The 23,844-nt window shown below is 37.4% G+C and overlaps 1 protein-coding gene across 1 annotated transcript in view; it reads right to left on the bottom strand.

Moving 5' to 3' along the window:
- Positions 1-23,844, bottom strand: part of LOC149802037 (uncharacterized) — a 316,208-nt gene that overhangs the window by 64,303 nt on the left and 228,061 nt on the right. Inside the window, exons 62-68 of the mRNA XM_089956881.1 lie at positions 23,420-23,575; positions 17,199-17,381; positions 14,411-14,779; positions 9,082-9,261; positions 8,435-8,707; positions 6,416-6,550; positions 2,196-2,420 (exon numbers count right to left, since the gene is read on the bottom strand). Of these exons, the coding sequence (XP_089813007.1) occupies positions 2,196-2,420; positions 6,416-6,550; positions 8,435-8,707; positions 9,082-9,261; positions 14,411-14,779; positions 17,199-17,381; positions 23,420-23,575 (1,521 nt within the window). The remainder of the gene's footprint in view (positions 1-2,195; positions 2,421-6,415; positions 6,551-8,434; positions 8,708-9,081; positions 9,262-14,410; positions 14,780-17,198; positions 17,382-23,419; positions 23,576-23,844) is intronic.

Raw genomic sequence — 23,844 nt, 5'->3', positions numbered from 1 at the left:
CCATATTTCTACAATGTTTCTAGTACTTATGATCTGTAATGATCTGCATATGCCTGATCTACTGTCAATGTATAAGATTACTGTCAATCTAAAATATTACTGTCAATCTAAAATATTACTGTCAATGTATAGGATTACTGTCAATCTAAAATATTACTGTCAGTGTCTAAGATTACTGTCAATGTATAGGATTACTGTCAATGAATAAGACTACAGTCACTGTAAAAGAGTACTGACAATGTATAAGAATAATGTCATTGTATAAGATTACTATCTGTGTATAAGATGGCTTTCAATGTAAAAGATTACTATCAATGTACAAGATACAGTACTGCTGCAGAAACGGGCCTTCCTTTTATGACTGGGTTACAAAATTTACAACTGTTACATGAAAGTAGGTCTACTTCTTAGCTATATAAGCTACTTAATGAATATTAATATATAACTGTTAGTTATATTTACATAAAACAAAAGGCCCAAGTGGGCTTGAGATGGATCACCTGGCTCAGCCAAGTGCAAAAGCAGAAAAAGAAAATCTGGGTCTTTTGGATAGGATGCTCTCTGTAGAAATTTCTTCTCAAGCTGCTGAGTGCATGTACTATGAAAACAACTGTTTCAAAGTTTCTTTATACAAAGTCAGTTACATTCTGTTGGTCAAATTCTGCGGCGCATTGCATTTTGAAATAAAGGTTATAATTGTGCCTCTATTTTTAGTAACTTTGCCATTGCTGGTGGAGGTTCAGCATCATTTGAACAAATTTTGGAATGGCAATGAAAGAATGGTACTTACTGACACATTTATGAAAGAATGGTACTTACTAACACATTTATGAAAGAATGGTACTTACTGACACATTTATGAAAGAATGGCACTTACTGACACATTTATGAAAGAATGGTACTTACTGACACATTTATGAAAGAATGGCACTTACTGACACATTTATGAAAGAATGGTGCTTACTGACACATTTATGAAAATCCTGTCAACCTCTTATTGAGAATAAGCTGCTGGAAATATGGAAATGGCAGCCATATTTGATGGTGTATAGGCATCACTTGCATAAATGTGAAAGCCCTTCACATTTAGTCACATTCCATTGAGTGGTTTGAAAAGAAGTTTATTAAGTTTTTTGTTTTAATTTTTAGTAACTGCAATGATATTTGATGGCTGCAGATCACCAATATTTATATACATCTAAAGGCTCTTTAATTTGGAAGTTTTCTCCCAAATTTGGTCAAATTCTGTTGAGCAGTTTTTGAGAGGTTTCACATTTTTCTATTTGTAGTAAAGGCAACCATATTTTGTGATAATTCAGCAGGACTGCTATAAATCTAAAAGCCATTTTCACCTGAACACTTTCTTTTAAAAGTGGTTATGTTCTGTTGAGAGGTTTGTGAGGAGAGGCTGCTTAAAGGTTTCTTATCTGCACTAACGGCAGACTGGCATCATTCATAAAACACTTGAAAACCCTGTATGACAGAAATCCCTCTGCCATATTAGGTTAAATAGGTCCAGTTTATTTTAGGAGAAGTTTAATGCTGACAGGCGATGGACAACACAAGACAGACACATGGCCAAGCCATAGGTAAGCTTGTGTTGACAGACAATTGACAATATGTGACAAATACAGGGCAAATGTTGACAGACGATGGATCATACAAGACAGACACAGGGTACATGTTGACAGAAAATGGAAAATACAAGACAGACACATGACAAATGTTGACAGACAATGGACAATACAAGGCAGACTCAAGGCACATGTTGACAGACAATGGAGAATACAAGAATGACACAGCAGGTAAGCTATCAAAACTGTAATGATATTATCTTCTCTTTAATATGATTGATTGCTACAAGAAATTCTTGAAAATACTGATTATTTTTAAGGACATATAAGACTTGAACCTATACATATCATTCCTCATTCTTAATACATTTTCATAATTTTATGACAATTGTAAAAACAAATTTTGCAAGATTTTACACTTATGTTAGAAATTCATTTAAATTTTTAAAACATGAACTCTGTAACAAAATAATCAAGACAATTTTGATCTATGAAAATTTAATTTTGGTCAATAGTACTAATACAATAAGCATACTAATACAATAAGCATACTGCATAAAAGCATATCGTGGAATTTTACTATAAATATGCTGAACTGAATCATCAATGGACTTTACTTACCAACTGGACATGGAATGTAGTTTAATCCTGTGTTTAGTGGACAATAATACCCTTGGGGACAGGGATCAGCTCTGTCCCCTTTAGTACATGTGAAGCCATTGGGGCAGTCATCGCACACCGATGCTCCTGTGTGGTTCATGTATGTTGCATCAGAGCAGGGGATGGGATTGTAAGAACCAGCTGGGCAGTAATGGCCAATCGGGCAGATATTACCAGTCACTCCATCTACAACAGTCAGATACAGGTTGTCATGATAAATGAAAGAAAAAGAGTAATACAAAGTCAGTATGAGAGGGGTCATTAATACTTCATTTATGCAAATACTGACCTCACTACAAATAAATATGATTGCTCAATGTTCTGACTTAAGTCTTAAAATAAGAGTACTGTAAATGGTGCATTATACACCTGCCTGATATTTATAGCACAACATGCAGGCACTAGTAGGACCTAGTTGACTTGGGAGATCATAATGGGTCTCAACGAACTTGACCTTTTGATCAAGGTATGTAGTCTTGAACTAAACAATGTACGGAAACCATTTTTGCTTATTAGACTTACCAATACCACAACCTCAGTCATTCAGACCACAGAATCCATAAATGTCTTTATTACCTTATGTACAAGCCATCCATAAAGTTTAGTTAAGGAACTTATTCTGGAATAAAGTTATTCTTCAAAACCCATTTTTCTCTGAAATGACCCTGATCTTTGACCTTTGGACCCCAAAATCAACAGGTGTGTTCCATACCTAAAGTGTTGTAATGTTGTAATGGGGTTTAACACCATTTTTCAGCACAAGATAGGCTATACATGGCGGCCAGTATTAATGGTGGAGGAAGAACCCTGGAAAACCCTGGAAAAAACCACCGACCCACGAGAAGCTACCGGCAAGCTTTCTCACATACCCACATTAGCCGAGCCCGAGCCTTGAACCCACACAGACAGAGGTGAGATGGCAGTGATCCTTAACGGCGAGCGCTTTAGACCACCATAAAGTGAAAGCTCTCTACAAACTCTGGACAAGGCACTAAAGTTATTATGCAAAAGCTTTTATCAGTCTTTCAATCACATTGACCTTAACATTTGACTTTTTAACTCTAAATCTACAGGCTTCTTTATTATCTAACAAGTATGCAAGTCATCAACAAACTTTGGTAACTGTTAGAGCTAAAATGAATACCAAAGTTTCTTATTCAAATATGTATTCAGATAGCATTTGAATATTTGTAAATGTTATTAAAGCTATCACACCCTTAATTTTATCCTTCTCTACCTTTGCATTTAATGACTTGACCTTGCCCTAGCTCCCACCAAGCTGCACTGAATATATGTAAATCTGATTACACGTAAATGACATTTTAGGAGTTTGCCTACGGGGGGAGGGGGGCACTAGAAATCAAGAGAATGGGAGATTGTTTTCCCTTTTTATCTTCAAATTTGGTATGACTTAAAACATTCTTTAAGTGAAAAAGGACTTATGGGTAAAGAAAGGCTGTAACTTTCAATTACTTGTTCAGTAAATGTGGAAACTTGTAAAGTGAACCAAATTTCCTTTGAAGTTAAACAATTTGTTCACAATGAAAATCACATGGACATTTGCCCAATTGATTTAAATTTGGTTACATTGACTGGTACATAAAGGTTTTATTGTTAGCTCCTTGTTTTATACCATGTTCTTTATCAACTTGCCACATTAAAAGTAATCTTTTCAAGTGTGCCATAATGGCAGTTAATGAAAGTGGTGATATTATGAGCAATGTGACTATTTAGAATGTTGACACTGTGATAAACTTGCACTTGGGAGTTTTGTCCCTGTTGTCTAATTCAACATTGTATAGTTCACATTTTGCCTTGTTTGCTTCTTATACATAAAATTGCTTCTTGCTAATTGTACATAAAGTTGTTTCTCGTACATAAAGTTTATTCTTGTACATAAAGTTGTTTCTTGTACATAAAGTTTATTCTTGTACATAAAGTTGCTTCTTGTAAATAAAGTGGCTACTTGAAGTTGCTTCTTGTACATAAAGTTGCTACTTGTACATAAAGTTGCCACTTGTTCATAAAGTTGCTACTAGTACATAAAGTTGCTACTTGTACATAAAGTTGCTACTTGCACATAAAGTTGTTTCTTCTACATAAAGTTGCTACTTGTACATAAAGTTGCTACTTGAAGTTGCTACTTGTACATAAAGTTGACACTTGTACATAAAGTTGCTACTAGCACATAAAGATGCTACTTGTACATAAAGTTACTACTTGTACATAAAGTTGCTTCTTGTACATAAAGTTGCTTCTTGTTCATAAAGTTGCTTCAGAAACAAATTTTCAAATATAAATTTTCTACTCAAATATTCATTAAAAAAATTAATCTGTATTCTGATGACTGCTTGAGAAGTAAAACTTCCATGTAGAAACCATTTTTCTTCTTTCAGTAAATGATCTTGACCTTTAACCTTCTGACCCCAAAATTAACAGGTTTTGCCTCAGCCCAAGTACAAGGCATGGTGAAGAAATGAAAACATTTTTCTTCCTTTAATCATACTGACCTTGACCTTTGATATTGAGCCCAAATCAAGACATTTTCTTTTCACAACATCAAAGCTTAATATGCTCTGCCTTATGGTAGGGTAATGAAAGCTTATTTTTATCAACCCCTTGTTAGGAAACATCATAGAATTTGTGGATTGGGGTATGCTACCTAAAGTTCCAAAATGGAACTCTATCATACTAAAGTAATTTCAATTATATGTATGTGCTACTTGTAGGTAACAGTACTGGACAAACAAATCCATGACATGTAATTCCTTAAGCTTGCCAAATGACTTAATCAAATTACAATATTGTGATAAACCCTAAGATTGCCAATCATGGATGTATTCATTACATATATTTAAGAAAATGGCACCTTTTGATGAGCTGCCAGGTTTGCAAAATGCACAAAACACATGCAGGACATCAACAAATACCATCATGAGGAAATCCCCTGTCTCATGCCCTATACCTCCACTTGTCCTAAATACCATCATGAGGAAAGCCCCCATCCCATGCCCTATACTTCCACATGTCCTAAATACCATCATGAGGAAATCCCCTGTCCCATGCCCTATACCTCCACTTGTCCTAAATACCATCATGAGGAAAGCCCCCATCCCATGCCCTATACTTCCACTTGTCTTAAATACCATCATGAGGAAAGCCCCCATCCCATGCCCTATACTTCCACTTGTCTTAAATACCATCATGAGGAAAGCCCTCATCCCATGCCCTATACTTCCACTTGTCTTAAATACCATCATGAGGAAAGCCCTCATCCCATGCCCTATACTTCCACTTGTCCTAAATACCATCATGAGGAAAGCCCCCATCCCATACCCTATACTTCCACATGTCCTAAATACCATCATGAGGAAAGCCCCTGTCTCATGCCCTATACCTCCACTTGTCCTAAATACCATCATAAGGAAATCCCCTGTCCCAAGCCCTATACTTCCACTTGTCCTAAATACCATCATGAGGAAAGCCCCTGTCCCATGCCCTATACTTCCACTTGTCCTAAATACCATCATGAGGAAAGCCCCCATCCCATGCCCTATACTTCCCCTTGTCCTAAATACCATCATGAGGAAAGCCCCTGTCTCATGCCCTATACTTCCACTTGTCCTAAATACCATCATGAGGAAATCTCCTGTCCCATGCCCTATACTTCCCCTTGTCCTAAATACCATCATGAGGAAAGGCACCCTCCCCTGCCCCATGCATCCACTTGTCCCAGATACCATGATAGTGAAAGTTCAATTCCCATGTCATATTCATGCACTTATCCCAAATACCATCACCTGGAAAGCCCTTTTGCCATGCCCTATGCATCCACTTGTCCCAAATACCATCACTTGGAAAGCCCTTTTTGCTATGCCCTATGCTTCCACTTGTTTCAAAAATCAGTCAAAATTCAAGCATTCTGACTTGATCACAAATAATCAAAATAAAATCTGCTACAAAAAAAAAGAATGGTTTATGTGTTCAAAAGAAAGAGCTGAAAATTTAGAAATTTACAAATTTCACTTATTCTGACTTTACTCTGAATAAAGTAACCTCGTGACTAAAATGTAGGAATTCATATCAATTTTCTTTGCCAGTGCACTGATAGGTTCAACATGCTTGAATTTTACTTCATGTTCAAATAAGTTACAAGATTATATTGCAAGATTCAATCCTACCTGTTGGGGTAGCTGTTTGAGCCTTTTCTATACAATAGTAGCCTGCCATACATCGATCTGTTGTTAAGTTATTTCCAGGTAGTAGGCAGTACCATCCTGCAGTACAAGGTACACAATCTGACTCCGACTGGCCACCTGCAAGCACAAACAGCTTTAAATGTATAAATATATATAACACTGAAGTGTTTATTTTACCAGCAGACATCTACATGCAAGATAAACTGGTATATGGGAGATATTTTCATCACATTTGTAACATTAATTATCAGATAATAAAACAACTATGAATTTGTCTGAGAGAGGTGAACCCATCCCTTTCATTAAATCTTGAATTTCATGTCAAAACTGATAACAGACAGGTGGGAATCCAACTTTCCAAACATTTCTCCTGAAAGTCTTACAGCGATATTTGCTATTAAGTTCTTACCAATCCAGCTTAAAAAAGGCAGATGTAAAATAAATTGTATTCAATATCATTTATTATATATTGCATTATTGTGGAATACTTCCTGAACTGTCATGTGACATATCATAAAAATCTGTACATGATCCAAAACAGAAGTAATATTCCAACAGACGACATGCACAGAACATCAATATATTGGTTAATTAATGATTTAAACAACATTAAACCCACAAACTGTAGGTTAATTAATGATTTTGACAGCATTAAACCCACAAACTGCAGGATAATTAATGATTTTGACAGCATTAGACCCACTAACTGCAGGTTAAATAATGATTTTGACAGCATTAAACCCACTAACTGCAGGTTAATTCATGATTTTGACAGCATTAAACCCACTAACTGCAGGTTAATTAATGATTTTGACAGCATTAAACATATTAACTGCAGGTTAATTAATGATTTTGACAGCATTAAACATACTAACTACAAGCTGATTTAAAGATTACTAGTATGTCATGAATATTATGGATAAAAAAGACATTAATCACTAACAGGTATGTAATAAAATTGTTCTTTACTAATTATAAATATATTTGTCATTTTAGATTTGACTGGCACAACAATGTAGTTATTTTTAAAAAAAATGCAAACAGAAGCCAATACTTTTCCAGACCTGCCAACCCTAAAGAGTCTGTCTCAGTAAGGCATTGATTTTTATTCCGTAAGTATGACCAGTTTCCAGTAAGGTGTTATACATTATCAATAACTGCTATTGTAAAGCTGGAAAATGTAATTAAAAGTTAAACACAGCAATGATAAACATTATGTTCAACTGAAAAGGTTGTAAAGTACATGTAGACTTTATTTACCACTAGTGCAGTAGCACAAACTTTAGTTCCAAACCCTATGCAACTCAATGGATTGTTGTTATCTCTCAGCCTGATACAATTGTTGGAAATTCTTTTTACATTTCACATGACAACGGCAATCAAATTTCCCACCACGAGACACTCAAATTGGCACAATTGCCCAATTAACATAATTGTGTCCTTTCCAGCTTTTATTCACAAGAATCTACATACTCCAGTTTATTCTTGTGTTGATTATAACACTTTTCTAGAAGCTTATTTTCCCTTTCGTCTTTAACACACATCGATTTCTCAATGCCATTTTAAAAGAAATTATATAATCAATAGTTTGATCATGCAGATGCTTTGCATGAACAAATAGGTGCAGTCTAAAGCATCTGGGGTGCTACTGTAAAGTAGTCTGCATCCCTGACTATTTTCACTAATTCTAATATGAAACCCAGATCCAACAAATCACGCAAGGTCAAACAAATTATCAGGATTTTTCAGCAACAATCATTTTTCCATAGTTTTTGCGTGTATGCCATAAGTTCATATTTTAAAGGTAATTTTTGTAAGACTTAAGCAAAATCTTAACGGCTGGCAGGTCTGTTTTTCACTTAACATACATTGTATCTATTTCAACTTGATACAACTCTGTGTTAAATTACATGTAAATAACATTTTTCAAAAAAGTAATAAAGTTATTACATTGAATTTAAGTTGATGGAACTCTTTTTCATCTCAAAGTGAAATAAATACCTTCTGTTGACAAATAGGTTCCCCTTGGGCAGGGAACTGGTGATGGGGTACCCTGAGGACAGTAGTGACCAACTGGACATTTGTAGCCATAACTCTGACCATCAGGAGTGGCCTCAGGGGAACCAGACTTGCAGAAATAGCCTGCAGAGCAAAGCTGGGTGAGGTTGACAATCCCCTGGGAGGGGCAGTAGTACCCAGGCTCGCAGGGTATGCACTCATTCACTGCCCGTAAACCTGTCATATTGTTGTACGTACCAACAGGGCAATTAGATGCTGAAGAATAAGCAAAAACATGGTCAGTATACACAAGCCAAGATAAGTATATTAATACCAACACAAATTCTCATAATCTGGTCCCTCATTATAATGATACCCTTATTACAGACAGTCAAATGAGTTAAATTTTCCTTTATTATTGCTAGTTATTTTATTTCACTTAATTTTAAATCTTGATTAATTACAACTACTTATAAATATGGTTTCACATTAAAGAACACCTTACTTAACTTCCCCTATTCATACTTGCATGGCTGAAAAGGGCTTTGCACAACTGATCTTTTACCATGTATTTTGATGCTGGAATACTCTACTAAAATCCAACTCTCTGCTATTTATGTCTTCAATAAACAGTTACTCAGACAACTTACCTGAAACTGTTCCCTCTTCACAATACTTTCCTTCTGGACAAATGTATCCTGTCAAATTATCAGTAGGGGTAGGGGTGGCAGATCCTGTCAGGCAGACATAACCTGCTGAACAACTTCCATTCACATCTGTACGACCTGGGGTCTGACAATAATGACCTGGTTCACACTGTAGACAGTCGGCTGTGGTGAAAGAAAAATAAAGCAGGCCAAGATAATAATATTAACCTAGCCTGGCTGTTTTGACATTTATTACAGCCAGACTGTTTTGACATTTATTACAGCCTGGCTGTTTGACATTTATTACAACATTTACTGGCATCTAGTGTACTCAAGAACTAAATAAATTGGTGTACATGAATTTTCATGGTTCATACAAAAATTTCATCTGTAAATTCAAGCACTTTTTGAAGGACCTTTCAAAGCCAAATATTTTAGTTCCAAGAATTATAGTTAAATGCATTAATCTTAACAAAAATGTTGATCATCGTGTTAACAGTCCACACTCTTTCAGTCTTATTTCATTCTCAGAGAATAGCATGTGTGTCTGTATGCATGTCTGTATGTATGTCTGTATGTCTGTCTGTCTGTATGTATGTATGTATGTATGTCTGTCTGTCTGTATGTATGTATGTATGACCCTTCCAAATAAATGTAAACATGAATACAAGATACAGTAGAAAAGATGATGGAATTTATTTGTTGTTGAGAGTTTCAATGTAGTTAAGCAATTTAAGTATGATTGTAATTTCTACAAAGTGAAGGCTTTATCCAGCAACTGTCTCAAGATGGTGACATGGAGTGTTGCAGCTGGCAGTTCCTACCTTGCCTCCATCTTGTGACATATCTATATACAGTGCTGTATGGCCATGAGGCCTGAATGAAAACAATGTAGCTGATGGGGGCTTGGTCTGTATACAGTGATGTATGGTGATGAGGCCTGGGTGTAGACAATGTAGCTAATGGGACTTGGTCTGTATACAGTGATGCATGGTCATGAGGCCTGGGTGTAGACAATGTAGCAAATGGGGCTTGGTCTGTATACAGTGATGTATGACCATGAGGCCTAGGTGTAGACAATATAGCTGATGGGGCTTGGTCTGTATACAGTGATGCATGGCCATGAGGCCTGGGTGTAGACAATGTAGCTAATGGGGCTTGGTCTGTATACAGTGATGCATGGCTATGAAGCCTTGTGGAAAACAATGTAGCTGATGGGGCTTGGTCTGTATACAGTACTGTATAGCCATGAGGCCTGGGTGTAGACAATGTAGGTAATGGGGCTTGGTCTGTATGCAGTGATGTATGACCATGAGGCCTGAGTATTGACAATGTAGCTCATGGGGCTTTGTCTGTATACAGTGATGCATGGCCATTAGGCCTGGGTGTAGACAATGTAGCTCATGGGGCTTATTCTGTATACAGTGATGCATGGCCATGAGGCCTGGGTGTAGACAATGTAGCTGATGGGGCTTGGTCTGTATACAGTGATGTATGGCCATGAGGCCTGGGTGTAGACAATATAGCTGATAGGGCTTGGTCTGTATACAGCGATGTATGGCCATGAGGCCTGGGTGTAGACAATGTAGCTAATTGGGCTTAGTCTGTATAGAGTGATGTATGCCCATGAGGCCTGGGTGTAAAAATGTAGCTGGTGGGACTTGGTCTGTATACAGTGCTGCATGGCCATGAGGCCAGGGTGAGCACAATGTACCTCATGGGGCTTGGTCTGTATACAGTGATGCATGGCCATGAGGCCTGGGTGTAGACAATGTAGCTGATGGGACTTGGTCTGTATACAGTGATGCATGGCCATGAGGTCTGGGTGTAGACAATATAGCTGATAGGGCTTCATCTGTATACAGCGATGTATGGCCATGAGGCCTGGGTGTAGACAATGTAGCTAATTGGGCTTAGTCTGTATAGAGTGATGTATGCCCATGAGGCCTGGGTGTAAATGTAGCTGGTGGGACTTGGTCTGTATACAGTGCTGCATGGCCATGAGGCCAGGGTGAGCACAATGTACCTCATGGGGCTTGGTCTGTATACAGTGATGCATGGCCATGAGGCCTGGGTGTAGACAATGTAGCTGATAGGGCTTCGTCTGTATACAGCGATGTATGGCCATGAGGCCTGGGTGTAGACAATGTAGCTAATTGGGCTTAGTCTGTATAGAGTGATGTATGCCCATGAGGCCTGGGTGTAAAAATGTAGCTGGTGGGACTTGGTCTGTATACAGTGCTGCATGGCCATGAGGCCAGGGTGAGCACAATGTACCTCATGGGGCTTGGTTTGTATACAGTGATGCATGGCCATTAGGCCTGGGTGTAGACAATGTAGCAAATGGGGCTTGGACTGTATACAGTACTGCATGGCCATGAGGCCAGGATGAGCACAGTGTAGCTCATGGGGCTTGGTCTGTATACAGTGATGCATGGCCATGAGGCCTGGGTGTAGACAATATAGCTGATAGGGCTTGGTCTGTATACAGTGATGTATGGCCATGAGGCCTGGGTGTAGACAACATAGCTGATGAGGCTTGGTCTGTATACAACACTGTATGGCCATGAGGCCGGGGTGTAGACAATGTAGCTAATGGGGCTTGGTCTGTATACAGTACTGCATGGCCATGAGGCCAGGGTGAGCACAGTGTAGTTAATGGGGCTTGGTCTGTATACAGTGATGCATGGCCATGAGGCCTGGGTGTAGACAATATAGTTGATTGGGCTTCGTCTGTATACATCAATGTATGACCATGAGGCCTGGGTGTAGACAATGTAGCTAATGGGGCTTGGTCTGTATACAGTGATGCATGGCCATGAGGCCAGGGTAAGTACAGTGTAGCTCATGGAGCTTGGTCTGTATACAGTGATGTATGTCCATGAGGCCTGGGTATAGACAAGGTAGCTGATAGGGCTTGGTCTGTATACAGTGATGTATGGCTATGAGGCCTGGGTATAGACAAGGTAGCTGATAGGGCTTGGTCTGTATACAGTGATGTATGGCCATGAGGCCTGGGTATAGACAAGGTAGCTGATGGGGCTTGGTCTGTATGGCTGGGTCTATATAAAGTGATATATAGCCATGAGGCCTGGGTGAAGACAAGACAATGTAGCTGATTGGGCTTGGTCTGTATACAGTGATGTATGGCCATGAGGCCTGGGTGAAAATAATGTAGCCAGTGAGGCCTGGGGGCATTGAGGGCAAGGGATGGAGTCATCTCATCAGTTGGGAGTTGTGACTCTTTTTGCCCTGAGTTTCTAACTCCTTGAATTTTTCACATGTCTGTAAAAAGTATCTCAACTTAATTCCTACTGTTGACATTTCATTTATTTGTGAATTTAATTCTTGCCATGGGACATCAAATCACTATCCCTTGTCTGTTTCTTCCTTTCAACAATCACAAGAAATAGCACTTAGTTTATTGCTTGGTCCCATTATCCATATACTGCGAATTCATTTATTTTCATGGAAATAAATTTTAGTAATTTGTTGGAAAATTATATTTTCATTGGTACATGCATTTATTGATCTGAAAGGGGGTCTATTTCTATAAAAGAGTCATTGTTCATTGGGTTAATAAATGTACAGCTTGCACAACTACAAAATCCACAAAAGTTGGTATCCCCTGAAAAATAGTAAATTCACAGTACATCACATTTGTCAATCACCTCTGCACATTCCAAAATAGAGTTTCAGCTGCCTTTTTTAATTAGCTCTAATCAATACAGCATCTATCCATATAAATATCATGGGGTTATAACAAAAGTCCAATTGAGCAGTTGTATCACATAAGCACACAAGAAATCCAACCATCCATTGTATTGAATATGTAAGTCACCCAACATGGAAGTACAATTCTGGACTGATAACATTTCTGACTTCTCATTAAATTTCATCTTCATATTTAGACAATTTTAATGTTTTCCAGTGGAAAGCATTTGTTACAAATTTAAGCATATTTTAATAACTGCTGAGCATTTTGAAGCACTTTCTGTACATTTTGGAGCTGACCAAAATGTGCCCAACATAACCATCATAATTCAAGATCACTATTTTACATCATTCAAACTTAGTATAAACAAAGATAATTGCCATAAATCTTGGTAATTGCTTTATATCATACAATCTTGATATGAATAAGGTACCTTATATTATACAATCTTGGTATGAAAAGGGTAATTGCTCTACATCATACAATCTTGGTACAAAAAAGGTAATTGGTTTATATCATACAATTTTGGTATGAAAAAGGTAATTTCTCTGTACCATACAATCTTGGGATGAATATGGTAATTACTCTGTATCATACCATCTTGGTATGAATAAGGTAATTGCTTTATATCATACAATCTTGGTATGAAAATGTTAATTGCTCTATATCATAAATCTTGGTATGAATAAGATAATTGTTTTATGTCATACAATCTTGGTATGAATAAGGTAATTGCTCTGTACCATACAATCTTGGTATGAATAAGGTAATTACTCTATATCATAAAATCTTGGTAAGAATAAGGTAATTGCATTATATCATACAATCTTGGTATAATAAGGTAATTGCTCTGTATCATACAATCTTGGTATAAAGAAGGTAATTGCTTTATATCATACAATCTTGGTATGAATAAGGTACCTTATATTATACAATCTTGGTATGAAAAAGGTAAAGAATGCTCTATATCAAGCAAACAGGATACATGCCTACAAATTGTTTGTTCAGTATGTTTTACTGCAAACTGAAGTGAAAGGTTTAACCACCTTTAGCTCAGGTCCACTTAAAGTTCAAATGGTGTCAATTAATATTAATGAGAATATAATTATGATCATGAGGATTGAAGTGATTTAGTGTTTATCCACCCACCCCAAAGAGTGACAGAGGGGTCATAACCAAATTCCATAACATCCCTGATATCTTTCATGTATGACTATATAGAAAAATGTAAACAGTCTGGCCAAAAATATTTCAAAATGTCACTAATTGAGATGGTATGGACAGACAGATGGAGGGTTCAACTATATCTTCATACTTGATGTTACAGCATGAAAATAATAACTATAATCAGCAAATACGTTAAAAAAATGCAAACATGTTCAACCACAAGATTTAATGACACAAGATGTGAAAATTCTCAGCAAAAATTCTCTACATTAACCTGATTTGTTTTTGTCAGTAGAATTAAACAATTATGATCATTTGCGTCTGTGTCAATACCTGTCAATTTTACAGATCATCTGTGTCAATACCTGTCAATTTTACAGATCATCATAACTTTTTACACCTGAAAGGAACACATGCAAGGATTCTCACACAAAAGCCACCATCACTTACTTGATGACTTCATGGAAGTATCTGGGCCATATGTGCCAGCTGGACATGGGTTCTGTTTGGCATACTCTGTCTGATTAGGGCAATAGTATCCAGGTGGGCATTCAGTGGGTGTTACAATGCCTGTATTGTTGTTCTCTGATGGATCACAATAGAAACGTGCAGGGCACTTTTCACATGTGCTCTGCCCAGTCATTAAATTAAAGAAACCAGCTGGGCACATGACGGGGGCACTGCTTCCTGCAGGGCAGTAGTAACCCTGTGGGCATTCATAGCCAACTGGGGTAGCACTGGACTGTCCTTCTGGGCAATAGTATCCCGCTGAACAAATATCTGTTTCTTGGGTCAAACCTGGGCTTTCACAATAATATCCTGCAATGCAAAAATGCACCATGCAGTTTTCTCTTCAAACAAAGTCACATCTACATCTGAAGGGACATTCAATAACTTGTGAAATTAACAGAGATATAATCATCCATGATATTTTGCAATATTCTTTATGTAAGTATAAAGAGTCAACATATACAGAAATAAATAAATAAATAAATCTTACAACAGTATCTGATTTTTATATATAGCCAAAACATAAAAAAATATTTTGATTTAAAAAGTTTTCTGAAGTTGAATTACACCGTATACTTAACATAATTTTTAGAGAAAATCTTTTCTTAATCCAGTTTTTATACATGCACTGAGAGAAGTCTTATACATACTGAAATTAATTCCTATTCTGTTAAGCAAGCAAAACTCAGGTTGTTTCATTGTCTTCTGAGGCCGACCTACATTCTAAAGATGCTTCACTGATTAATGCACATTTAAAGTTATTTTTAAATAGCATCATAAAATATTAACAGGTGCTGCATAAAAATGTAATTTTCTTCAAGTTTCCAGAAAAATGGATAAAGAGCATTCTTTTACACACTAGCTTCAGTAATTTTACACCATTATTTTCCCTATTAATGTTAGCATCAATCATTCCAATTAACCCTCCTAAGTTCAAGTCTTCTGTAATAGGAATTTTCAGCACACAAAGAGAGTGACTAGAAGTTGGTATTATAATGGAGGGGTCACCTCATCTGAACAATCACATGCTACTGTCATCTGTGTTATAATCCACATACTGTCATCTGTGTTATAATCTACATACTGTCATCTGTGTTATAATCTACATACTGTAATCTGTTATAATCTACATACTATCATCTGTGTTATAATCTACATACTGTCCTCTGTGTTATAATCTGCATTCCTACATTTTTCTTTAAGAATAAAATATAATGTTCTTCAGCAGAAAAGAAAGCTTTTTATAAAACTATAGAAAATGTTCAAGACAAATTAATGAAACAGTTACTGAGTGGAAGTCAGCTGGATCATTGGAGCCATTTTGTTACAATGGCGGCAATTTCAACATCAATCTTTTTTATGTTTCAAGAAGCTTCTTTTTGTTGGCATTTGGTATAAAACCTCATGTACCATGCATAGTTTGCTGTGTGCAAATCTTTAGTGGGCCCAAAATTCTTCCATCACGCCCCAGAAAATGTATGCACAAAAAAGTCTAGTTCAATCAATATACCCAGCAAAAAGGAAGTCATGCATGATCTCTATATTCAGCATACAGAGAATCATGTAGAAGGACTATACCAAGCACATATGAAGTCTAGTCCAATCAATATATTCAGCATCTCCAATATTCAACACAAATAATATCATGTACAATTGATATATTCAGCACACAGGAATTCAAATATTATCCAGGAAGTCATGTACAATCCCTATATTCAAAACACAGTAAGTTATGTACAATCCCTATATTCAGCACACAAGAAGTCATGTACAATCCCTATATTCAGCTCACAGTAAGTCATATACAATCCCTATATGCATTTAAAAGTATACTACTTGAGAGTTATATGGATTCCATTCATGCAATTAAAAGAAACTAAAATATTTTCGATTAAAAACAGATTATTAATGAGAAAGTGTAAACTTGTGTAGCTCCTAACTATGACACAACCGCAGCTCCTAACTATGATACAACCACAAGCAAATCCAAATTCAACCTTCTTACAGTCTTTGTCAAGCAAAAATTCCAAAATTTCAAAAACCACAAACAAATGGGAGAAACATCTTGCATATTATGGCCTTTTGATTTGAAATACTTTACCTAAATATGTGAAAGAAAGTATAAAGCTTTTCATAAAAAATAAGAAAATAGCTCTATAATACACCTACATAATTATTAAGAACATTCTTTTATTCATTAAGTTTCTTAACTTTCCTTATTTTTCTCATAATATCATGTTGTCTTTTTCCTCACCTTCAAATGCTATAATAGCATTTTTGTACATTTATTCATAAATATTCATATATAATGGTGGACCCCAATTAGGTTTAATTTTTTTAAACTAATTACGTTACCCTCTTTAAATAACCGTATCATTGTTATCATTATTATTATTATTGCTATTATTACAATAGTTGAAGAAATCAATCAAAGACAGTAAAAATATTTATATAAACTAATTCAAAGTACAAATATTTTGTACCATTTAAGAAGATATGAAAGAAATATATTGTCAATCAAATTCATGAAAATTTTCAAATTAGTGAGACAATCAAAAATTGGAAAAAATTATTGTCATTCAGAGCAACAAATTAAAATAAGTTTAAAACAACTAAGCATTTTACATGAATGTAAATGTCTTAAATATGCCTGATTTATTGAATTTGTGAATTTTTTTAATAGAGCTAAAATATTCTAAGTACAATATACAATGTACAACTTTCTCACCTGCTGTACAGTTCCTGCAGTCAGACACAGCAGTATTGCCAGTTGAGTTTGAAAAGGTTCCTGTGGGACATGGGGTGGGAGTTGCTGAGCCCTGTGGACAGTAGTGACCATTGATGCAGATGTAGGCTGAAGGGTTAGGCACAGACTGTCCAACTGGACAATAATACCCTGCATTACACTGACCTGAAAAGTGACCCAATGAAAGCTTCATTAAATGAAATGATCCTTCTTGAAAATATATGTTGACATAATTAGGTTAATTTCTCTTTTCAGATCAAAAAATATCACAACGTTCATGTCAATGTCTTCAGTTTATCTCACAGCTGAAACACTATTTATGGTCATATTAATTTAAGAATGGAGGAAATAGAGATATATAACAGATTTATGGACTGTAAAATGGGGTTGTGTTGGACTGTACAGTAGTTGTGTTGGACTGTACAGTAGTTGTGTTGGACTGTAGTTGTGTTGGACTGTAGTTGTGTTGGACTGTACAGTAAAGATCTTTTGGAAGGGGTTACTACACAATGAGCAGCTGCCCTGTGTCTAAAGTTACTGTCATGGTGTCATCTATCCAGGTACAATCAGGGCATAGCTGACTTAGGAGACTAATAACCAATGGATCTCACTGACCTGGAACTCTGGTCAGTGTATGCAGTCTTGAACTAAACTTCAGTTTATAAATCTTTGACCTCGGCATCAATGGGACTCTTCCAAACCTTACATGCACAACATCCACAAATTTTGGTCAAGGTACCTGGTCTATATTTAAAGTTATTATGCAAAAATTATTACAGTCACAGTGACATTTAACTTCTGGTCTCGACATCAATAGGCTTCTCTTCTAGTTCATGATTCCCACAAGCCATGTTTACGTGTAATGAGGCAGTACCCTACCCACAAGCCATGTTTATGTGTAATGAGGCAGTACCCTACCCACAAGCCATGTTTACGTGTAATGAGGCAGTACCCTACCCACAAGCCATGTTTATGTGTAATGAGGCAGTACCCTACCCACAAGCCATGTTTATGTGTAATGAGGCAGTACCCTACCCACAAGCCATGTTTATGTGTAATGAGGCAGTACCCTACCCACAAGCCATGTTTACGTGTAATGAGGCAGTACCCTACCCACAAGTCATGTTTATGTGTAATGAGGCAGTACCCTACCCACAAGCCATGTTTATGTGTAATGAGGCAGTACCCTACCCACAAGCCATGTTTACGTGTAATGAGGCAGTACCCTACCCACAAGCCATGTTTATGTGTAATGAGGCAGTACCCTACCCACAAGCCATGTTTATGTGTAATGAGGCAGTACCCTACCCACAAGCCATGTTTACGTGTAATGAGGCAGTACCCTACCCACAAGCCATGTTTATGTGTAATGAGGCAGTACCCTACCCACAAGCCATGTTTATGTGTAATGAGGCAGTACCCTACCCACAAGCCATGTTTATGTGTAATGAGGCAGTACCCTACCCACAAGCCATGTTTACGTGTAATGAGGCAGTACCCTACCCACAAGCCATGTTTATGTGTAATGAGGCAGTACCCTACCCACAAGCCATGTTTACGTGTAATGAGGCAGTACCCTACCCACAAGCCATGTTTATGTGTAATGAGGCAGTACCCTACCCACAAGCCATGTTTATGTGTAATGAGGCAGTACCCTACCCACAAGCCATGTTTACGTGTAATGAGGCAGTACCCTACCCACAAGCCATGTTTACGTGTAATGAGGCAGTACCCTACCCACAAGCCATGTTTATGTGTAATGAGGCAGTACCCTACCCACAAGCCATGTTTATGTGTAATGAGGCAGTACCCTACCCACAAGCCATGTTTATGTGTAATGAGGCAGTACCCTACCCACAAGCCATGTTTACGTGTAATGAGGCAGTACCCTACCCACAAGCCATGTTTATGTGTAATGAGGCAGTACCCTACCCACAAGCCATGTTTATGTGTAATGAGGCAGTACCCTACCCACAAGCCATGTTTATGTGTAATGAGGCAGTACCCTACCCACAAGCCATGTTTATGTGTAATGAGGCAGTACCCTACCCACAAGCCATGTTTACGTGTAATGAGGCAGTACCCTACCCACAAGCCATGTTTACGTGTAATGAGGCAGTACCCTACCCACAAGCCATGTTTACGTGTAATGAGGCAGTACCCTACCCACAAGCCATGTTTACGTGTAATGAGGCAGTACCCTACCCACAAGCCATGTTTATGTGTAATGAGGCAGTACCCTACCCACAAGCCATGTTTATGTGTAATGAGGCAGTACCCTACCCACAAGCCATGTTTACGTGTAATGAGGCAGTACCCTACCCACAAGCCATGTTTATGTGTAATGAGGCAGTACCCTACCCACAAGCCATGTTTATGTGTAATGAGGCAGTACCCTACCCACAAGCCATGTTTACGTGTAATGAGGCAGTACCCTACCCACAAGCCATGTTTACGTGTAATGAGGCAGTACCCTACCCACAAGCCATGTTTATGTGTAATGAGGCAGTACCCTACCCACAAGCCATGTTTATGTGTAATGAGGCAGTACCCTACCCACAAGCCATGTTTACGTGTAATGAGGCAGTACCCTACCCACAAGCCATGTTTACGTGTAATGAGGCAGTACCCTACCCACAAGCCATGTTTACGTGTAATGAGGCAGTACCCTACCCACAAGCCATGTTTATGTGTAATGAGGCAGTACCCTACCCACAAGCCATGTTTACGTGTAATGAGGCAGTACCCTACCCACAAGCCATGTTTATGTGTAATGAGGCAGTACCCTACCCACAAGCCATGTTTACGTGTAATGAGGCAGTACCCTACCCACAAGCCATGTTTATGTGTAATGAGGCAGTACCCTACCCACAAGCCATGTTTATGTGTAATGAGGCAGTACCCTACCCACAAGTCATGTTTATGTGTAATGAGGCAGTACCCTACCCACAAGCCATGTTTACGTGTAATGAGGCAGTACCCTACCCACAAGCCATGTTTACGTGTAATGAGGCAGTACCCTACCCACAAGCCATGTTTATGTGTAATGAGGCAGTACCCTACCCACAAGCCATGTTTATGTGTAATGAGGCAGTACCCTACCCACAAGCCATGTTTACGTGTAATGAGGCAGTACCCTACCCACAAGCCATGTTTACGTGTAATGAGGCAGTACCCTACCCACAAGCCATGTTTACGTGTAATGAGGCAGTACCCTACCCACAAGTCATGTTTATGTGTAATGAGGCAGTACCCTACCCACAAGTCATGTTTATGTGTAATGAGGCAGTACCCTACCCACAAGCCATGTTTACGTGTAATGAGGCAGTACCCTACCCACAAGCCATGTTTATGTGTAATGAGGCAGTACCCTACCCACACGCCATGTTTACGTGTAATGAGGCAGTACCCTACCCACAAGCCATGTTTACGTGTAATGAGGCAGTACCCTACCCACAGGCTCTGTAATGTCAACATCATTCAAGATCCACCAAAGCATGTAAGTTTGTTGTACTATTCAAGGAAATAGAAATTTATGGTTTTAAATTATGTCTGGGCCACTGTTAAAATGGCTGACATCTGGAGCTTAATCCTTCTGCATATTTCATATTAGTAGACTATACAAAAAGTTGCAGAAAGATAACTCTCCTATATCTACCAATTCATAAGCCAAGAAATTACAAATGAGTATATGATGCTTTTTGTAATAACTCACATGCCAGGATCTTTTTGTAATAACTCACATGCCAGGATCTTTTTGTACTAACTCACATGTCAGGATCTTTTTGTAATAACTCATATGTCAGGATCTTTTTGTAATAACTCACATGTCAGGATCTTTTTGTAATAACTCACATGCCAGGATCTTTTTGTAATAACTCACATGTCAGGATCTTTTTGTAATAACTCACATGCCAGGATCTTTTTGTACTAACTCACATGTCAGGATCTTTTTGTAATAACTCACATATCAGGATCTTTTTGTAATAACTCACATGCCAGGATCTGAAATTTCAACTGACTCTAATCAGTGTATCGCTGCCAGCTGTAGTGCATCTTTTGAAGGATTCCCATCCCAACCCCCAACCAAGATCTGGACTGTAGAAGGGGTTATATTGGATTGTATAGTATCAGATCTATTGGAAGGGGTTATATTGGACTGTACAGTATCATATCTATTGGAAGGGGTTATATTGGACTGTATATATTCAGATCAATTGGAACAGGTTATATTGGACTGTACAGTATCAGATCCATTGGAAGAGGTTATATTGGATTGTATAGTATCATATCTATTGGAAGGGGTTATATTGGATTGTATAGTATCATATCTATTGGAAGGGGTTATATTGGACTGTATATTATCAGATCCATTGGAAGGGGTTATATTGGACTGTACAGTATCAGATCCATTGGAAGGGGTTATATTGGATTGTATAGTATCAGATCCATTGGAAGGGGTTATATTGGATTGTATAGTATCATATCTATTGGAAGGGGTTATATTTGACTGTACAGTATCAGATCCATTGGAAGGGGTTATATTGGACTGTACAGTATCAGATCTATTGGAAAGGGTTATATTGGACTGTACAGTATCAGATCTATTGGAAGGGGTTATATTGTACTGTACAGTATCAGATCCATTGGAAGGGGTTATACTGGACTGTACAGTATCAGATCCATTGGAAGGGGTTATATTGGACTGTACAGTATCAGATCCATTGGAAGGGGTTATATTGGAGTGTACAGTATCAGATTCATTGGAAGGGGTTATATTGGATTGTATAGTATCAGATCTATTGGAAGGGGTTATATTGGACTGTACACTATCAGATCCATTGGAAGAGGTTATATTGGATTGTAGAGTAAAAGACCTTTAAAAAGGGATCTAATACAAACTGGTCAGAATAAGATCTTTTGGAAGGGGATGCATTGGACTGTAGAATACAAGATCCTTCGGAATGGATTATTTTGTCTGTACAGCAGATCTTTTGGAAAAGGTTGTATTGGACTAGAGCAAAATATCCTAAGTAAGGGGATGTTCTGGGACTGTACAGTAAAGGATTCTTCTGAATGGGTTGGATTGGACTGTACTGTAAAAAATATTTTGAAAGGGATTGTATTCAACTTTACAGTAAAATATCCTTTGGAAGGGCTTGTATTCAACTTTACAGTAAAATATCCTTTGGAAGGGCTTGTATTCAACTTTACAGTAAAATATCCTTTGGAAGGGAATGTAATCAACTTTACAGTAAAATATCCTTTGGAAGGGAATGTATTCAACTTTACAGTAAAATATCCTTTGGAAGGGATTGTATTCAGCTTTACAGTAAAATATCCTTTGGAAGGGCTTGTATTCAACTTTACAGCAAAATATCCTTTGGAAGGGCTTGTATTGGGCTGTCCAGCAAAATATCATTTGGCTGAGGTTGTACTGGACTATTGTGTGTGTAATAAGTGGTTGATTGCACCCTCTGTGTGTGTGTGTGTGTTTGTCTTATGTGAAGGTAAATTAGTGACATTATGTAACTAAGTTGCCATTATTAAACAGTTTTAATAATAATAATAATAATAATAATAGCTTTATTATTATTATTATTATTATTATTATTATTATTATTATTATTAAAGTCATCCAACTTCTGCTGAAAGTACATGGTCAAGGACTGTACTTTCTGTACTGAAACCACTTTCTTTTTTCAGTCAGTGACCATGACCTTAGACCTTAGACCTTTTAACCCCCAGAATGATAGGGATGTACTTTACCCAAAGTTCAAGATATTTATAAATTTTGGTCTAGGTCTGTCATGTAAAACTAATAATGATGTGTGGAAACCATTTCTCTTCTTTACTGACCCCAATGTCAATAGACTTCATTATTAACCCACGTGCAAGCCATTCACAATTTTGTGCTAGGCATATGATGTGCAGAAATCATTTTTCTTCTTTTAGTGAAAATGACCTTGACCTTTTGGACCCTGAAAGAAATAGGTATCTTCCTTACCTTACCCCATGAGCAAGCCAGACAAAGCCCAATATTCTTCTAAAATAATTTCATATATTTAAATTTCTATCAGTTTTAGTTTTTGGAGGTTATTTTATGTGCAAAGTATGGTGAACTGGCTGGACCAAAGGTTGATATCTTTTTGCATCTTTGAAAAAATAAAATAAAAGGTTATTCAAAGTACCCTGCTCTTTACCTTTTGGTGTGGGAAGCTCATAGTCATCACAGTACCATCCAGCTATACAGTTGATTGGAGAAGAGGACCTGTTTGGGCAATATGAACCTGGCTGACATCGTCCCCCAGTGTAGTTATATGCTGGGCAGGTGCACTGGTCAATAGTCGTATAATTACCTGGTGAGAAATTTACACAAAAGTTAGGATATATCATGCATCTAAAGTAACTGAGACTTGCTTTAACAGAAATTCATCCCTGTTTATCATATTGCCTGAATGAATCAAATTTGGAAAGAATTGATCACAAAATATCAATAAATTACTAACTATAATAAAAAAGAAATTAAAATAACAACCTTAACCATACCTCATCTGCAACTGTCTCTATCAGTACAAACGTTTGCAAAATGAGTGTTACAAGATGATGGACATGGCTGGCAACAATT

This window comes from Sinohyriopsis cumingii, chromosome 4, assembly GCF_028554795.1.
Source record: "Sinohyriopsis cumingii isolate HCF-2022 chromosome 4, ASM2855479v2, whole genome shotgun sequence".
In the NCBI taxonomy this organism is placed as follows: domain Eukaryota; kingdom Metazoa; phylum Mollusca; class Bivalvia; order Unionida; family Unionidae; genus Sinohyriopsis; species Sinohyriopsis cumingii.
This window is presented reverse-complemented; position numbering and strand designations above follow the sequence as displayed.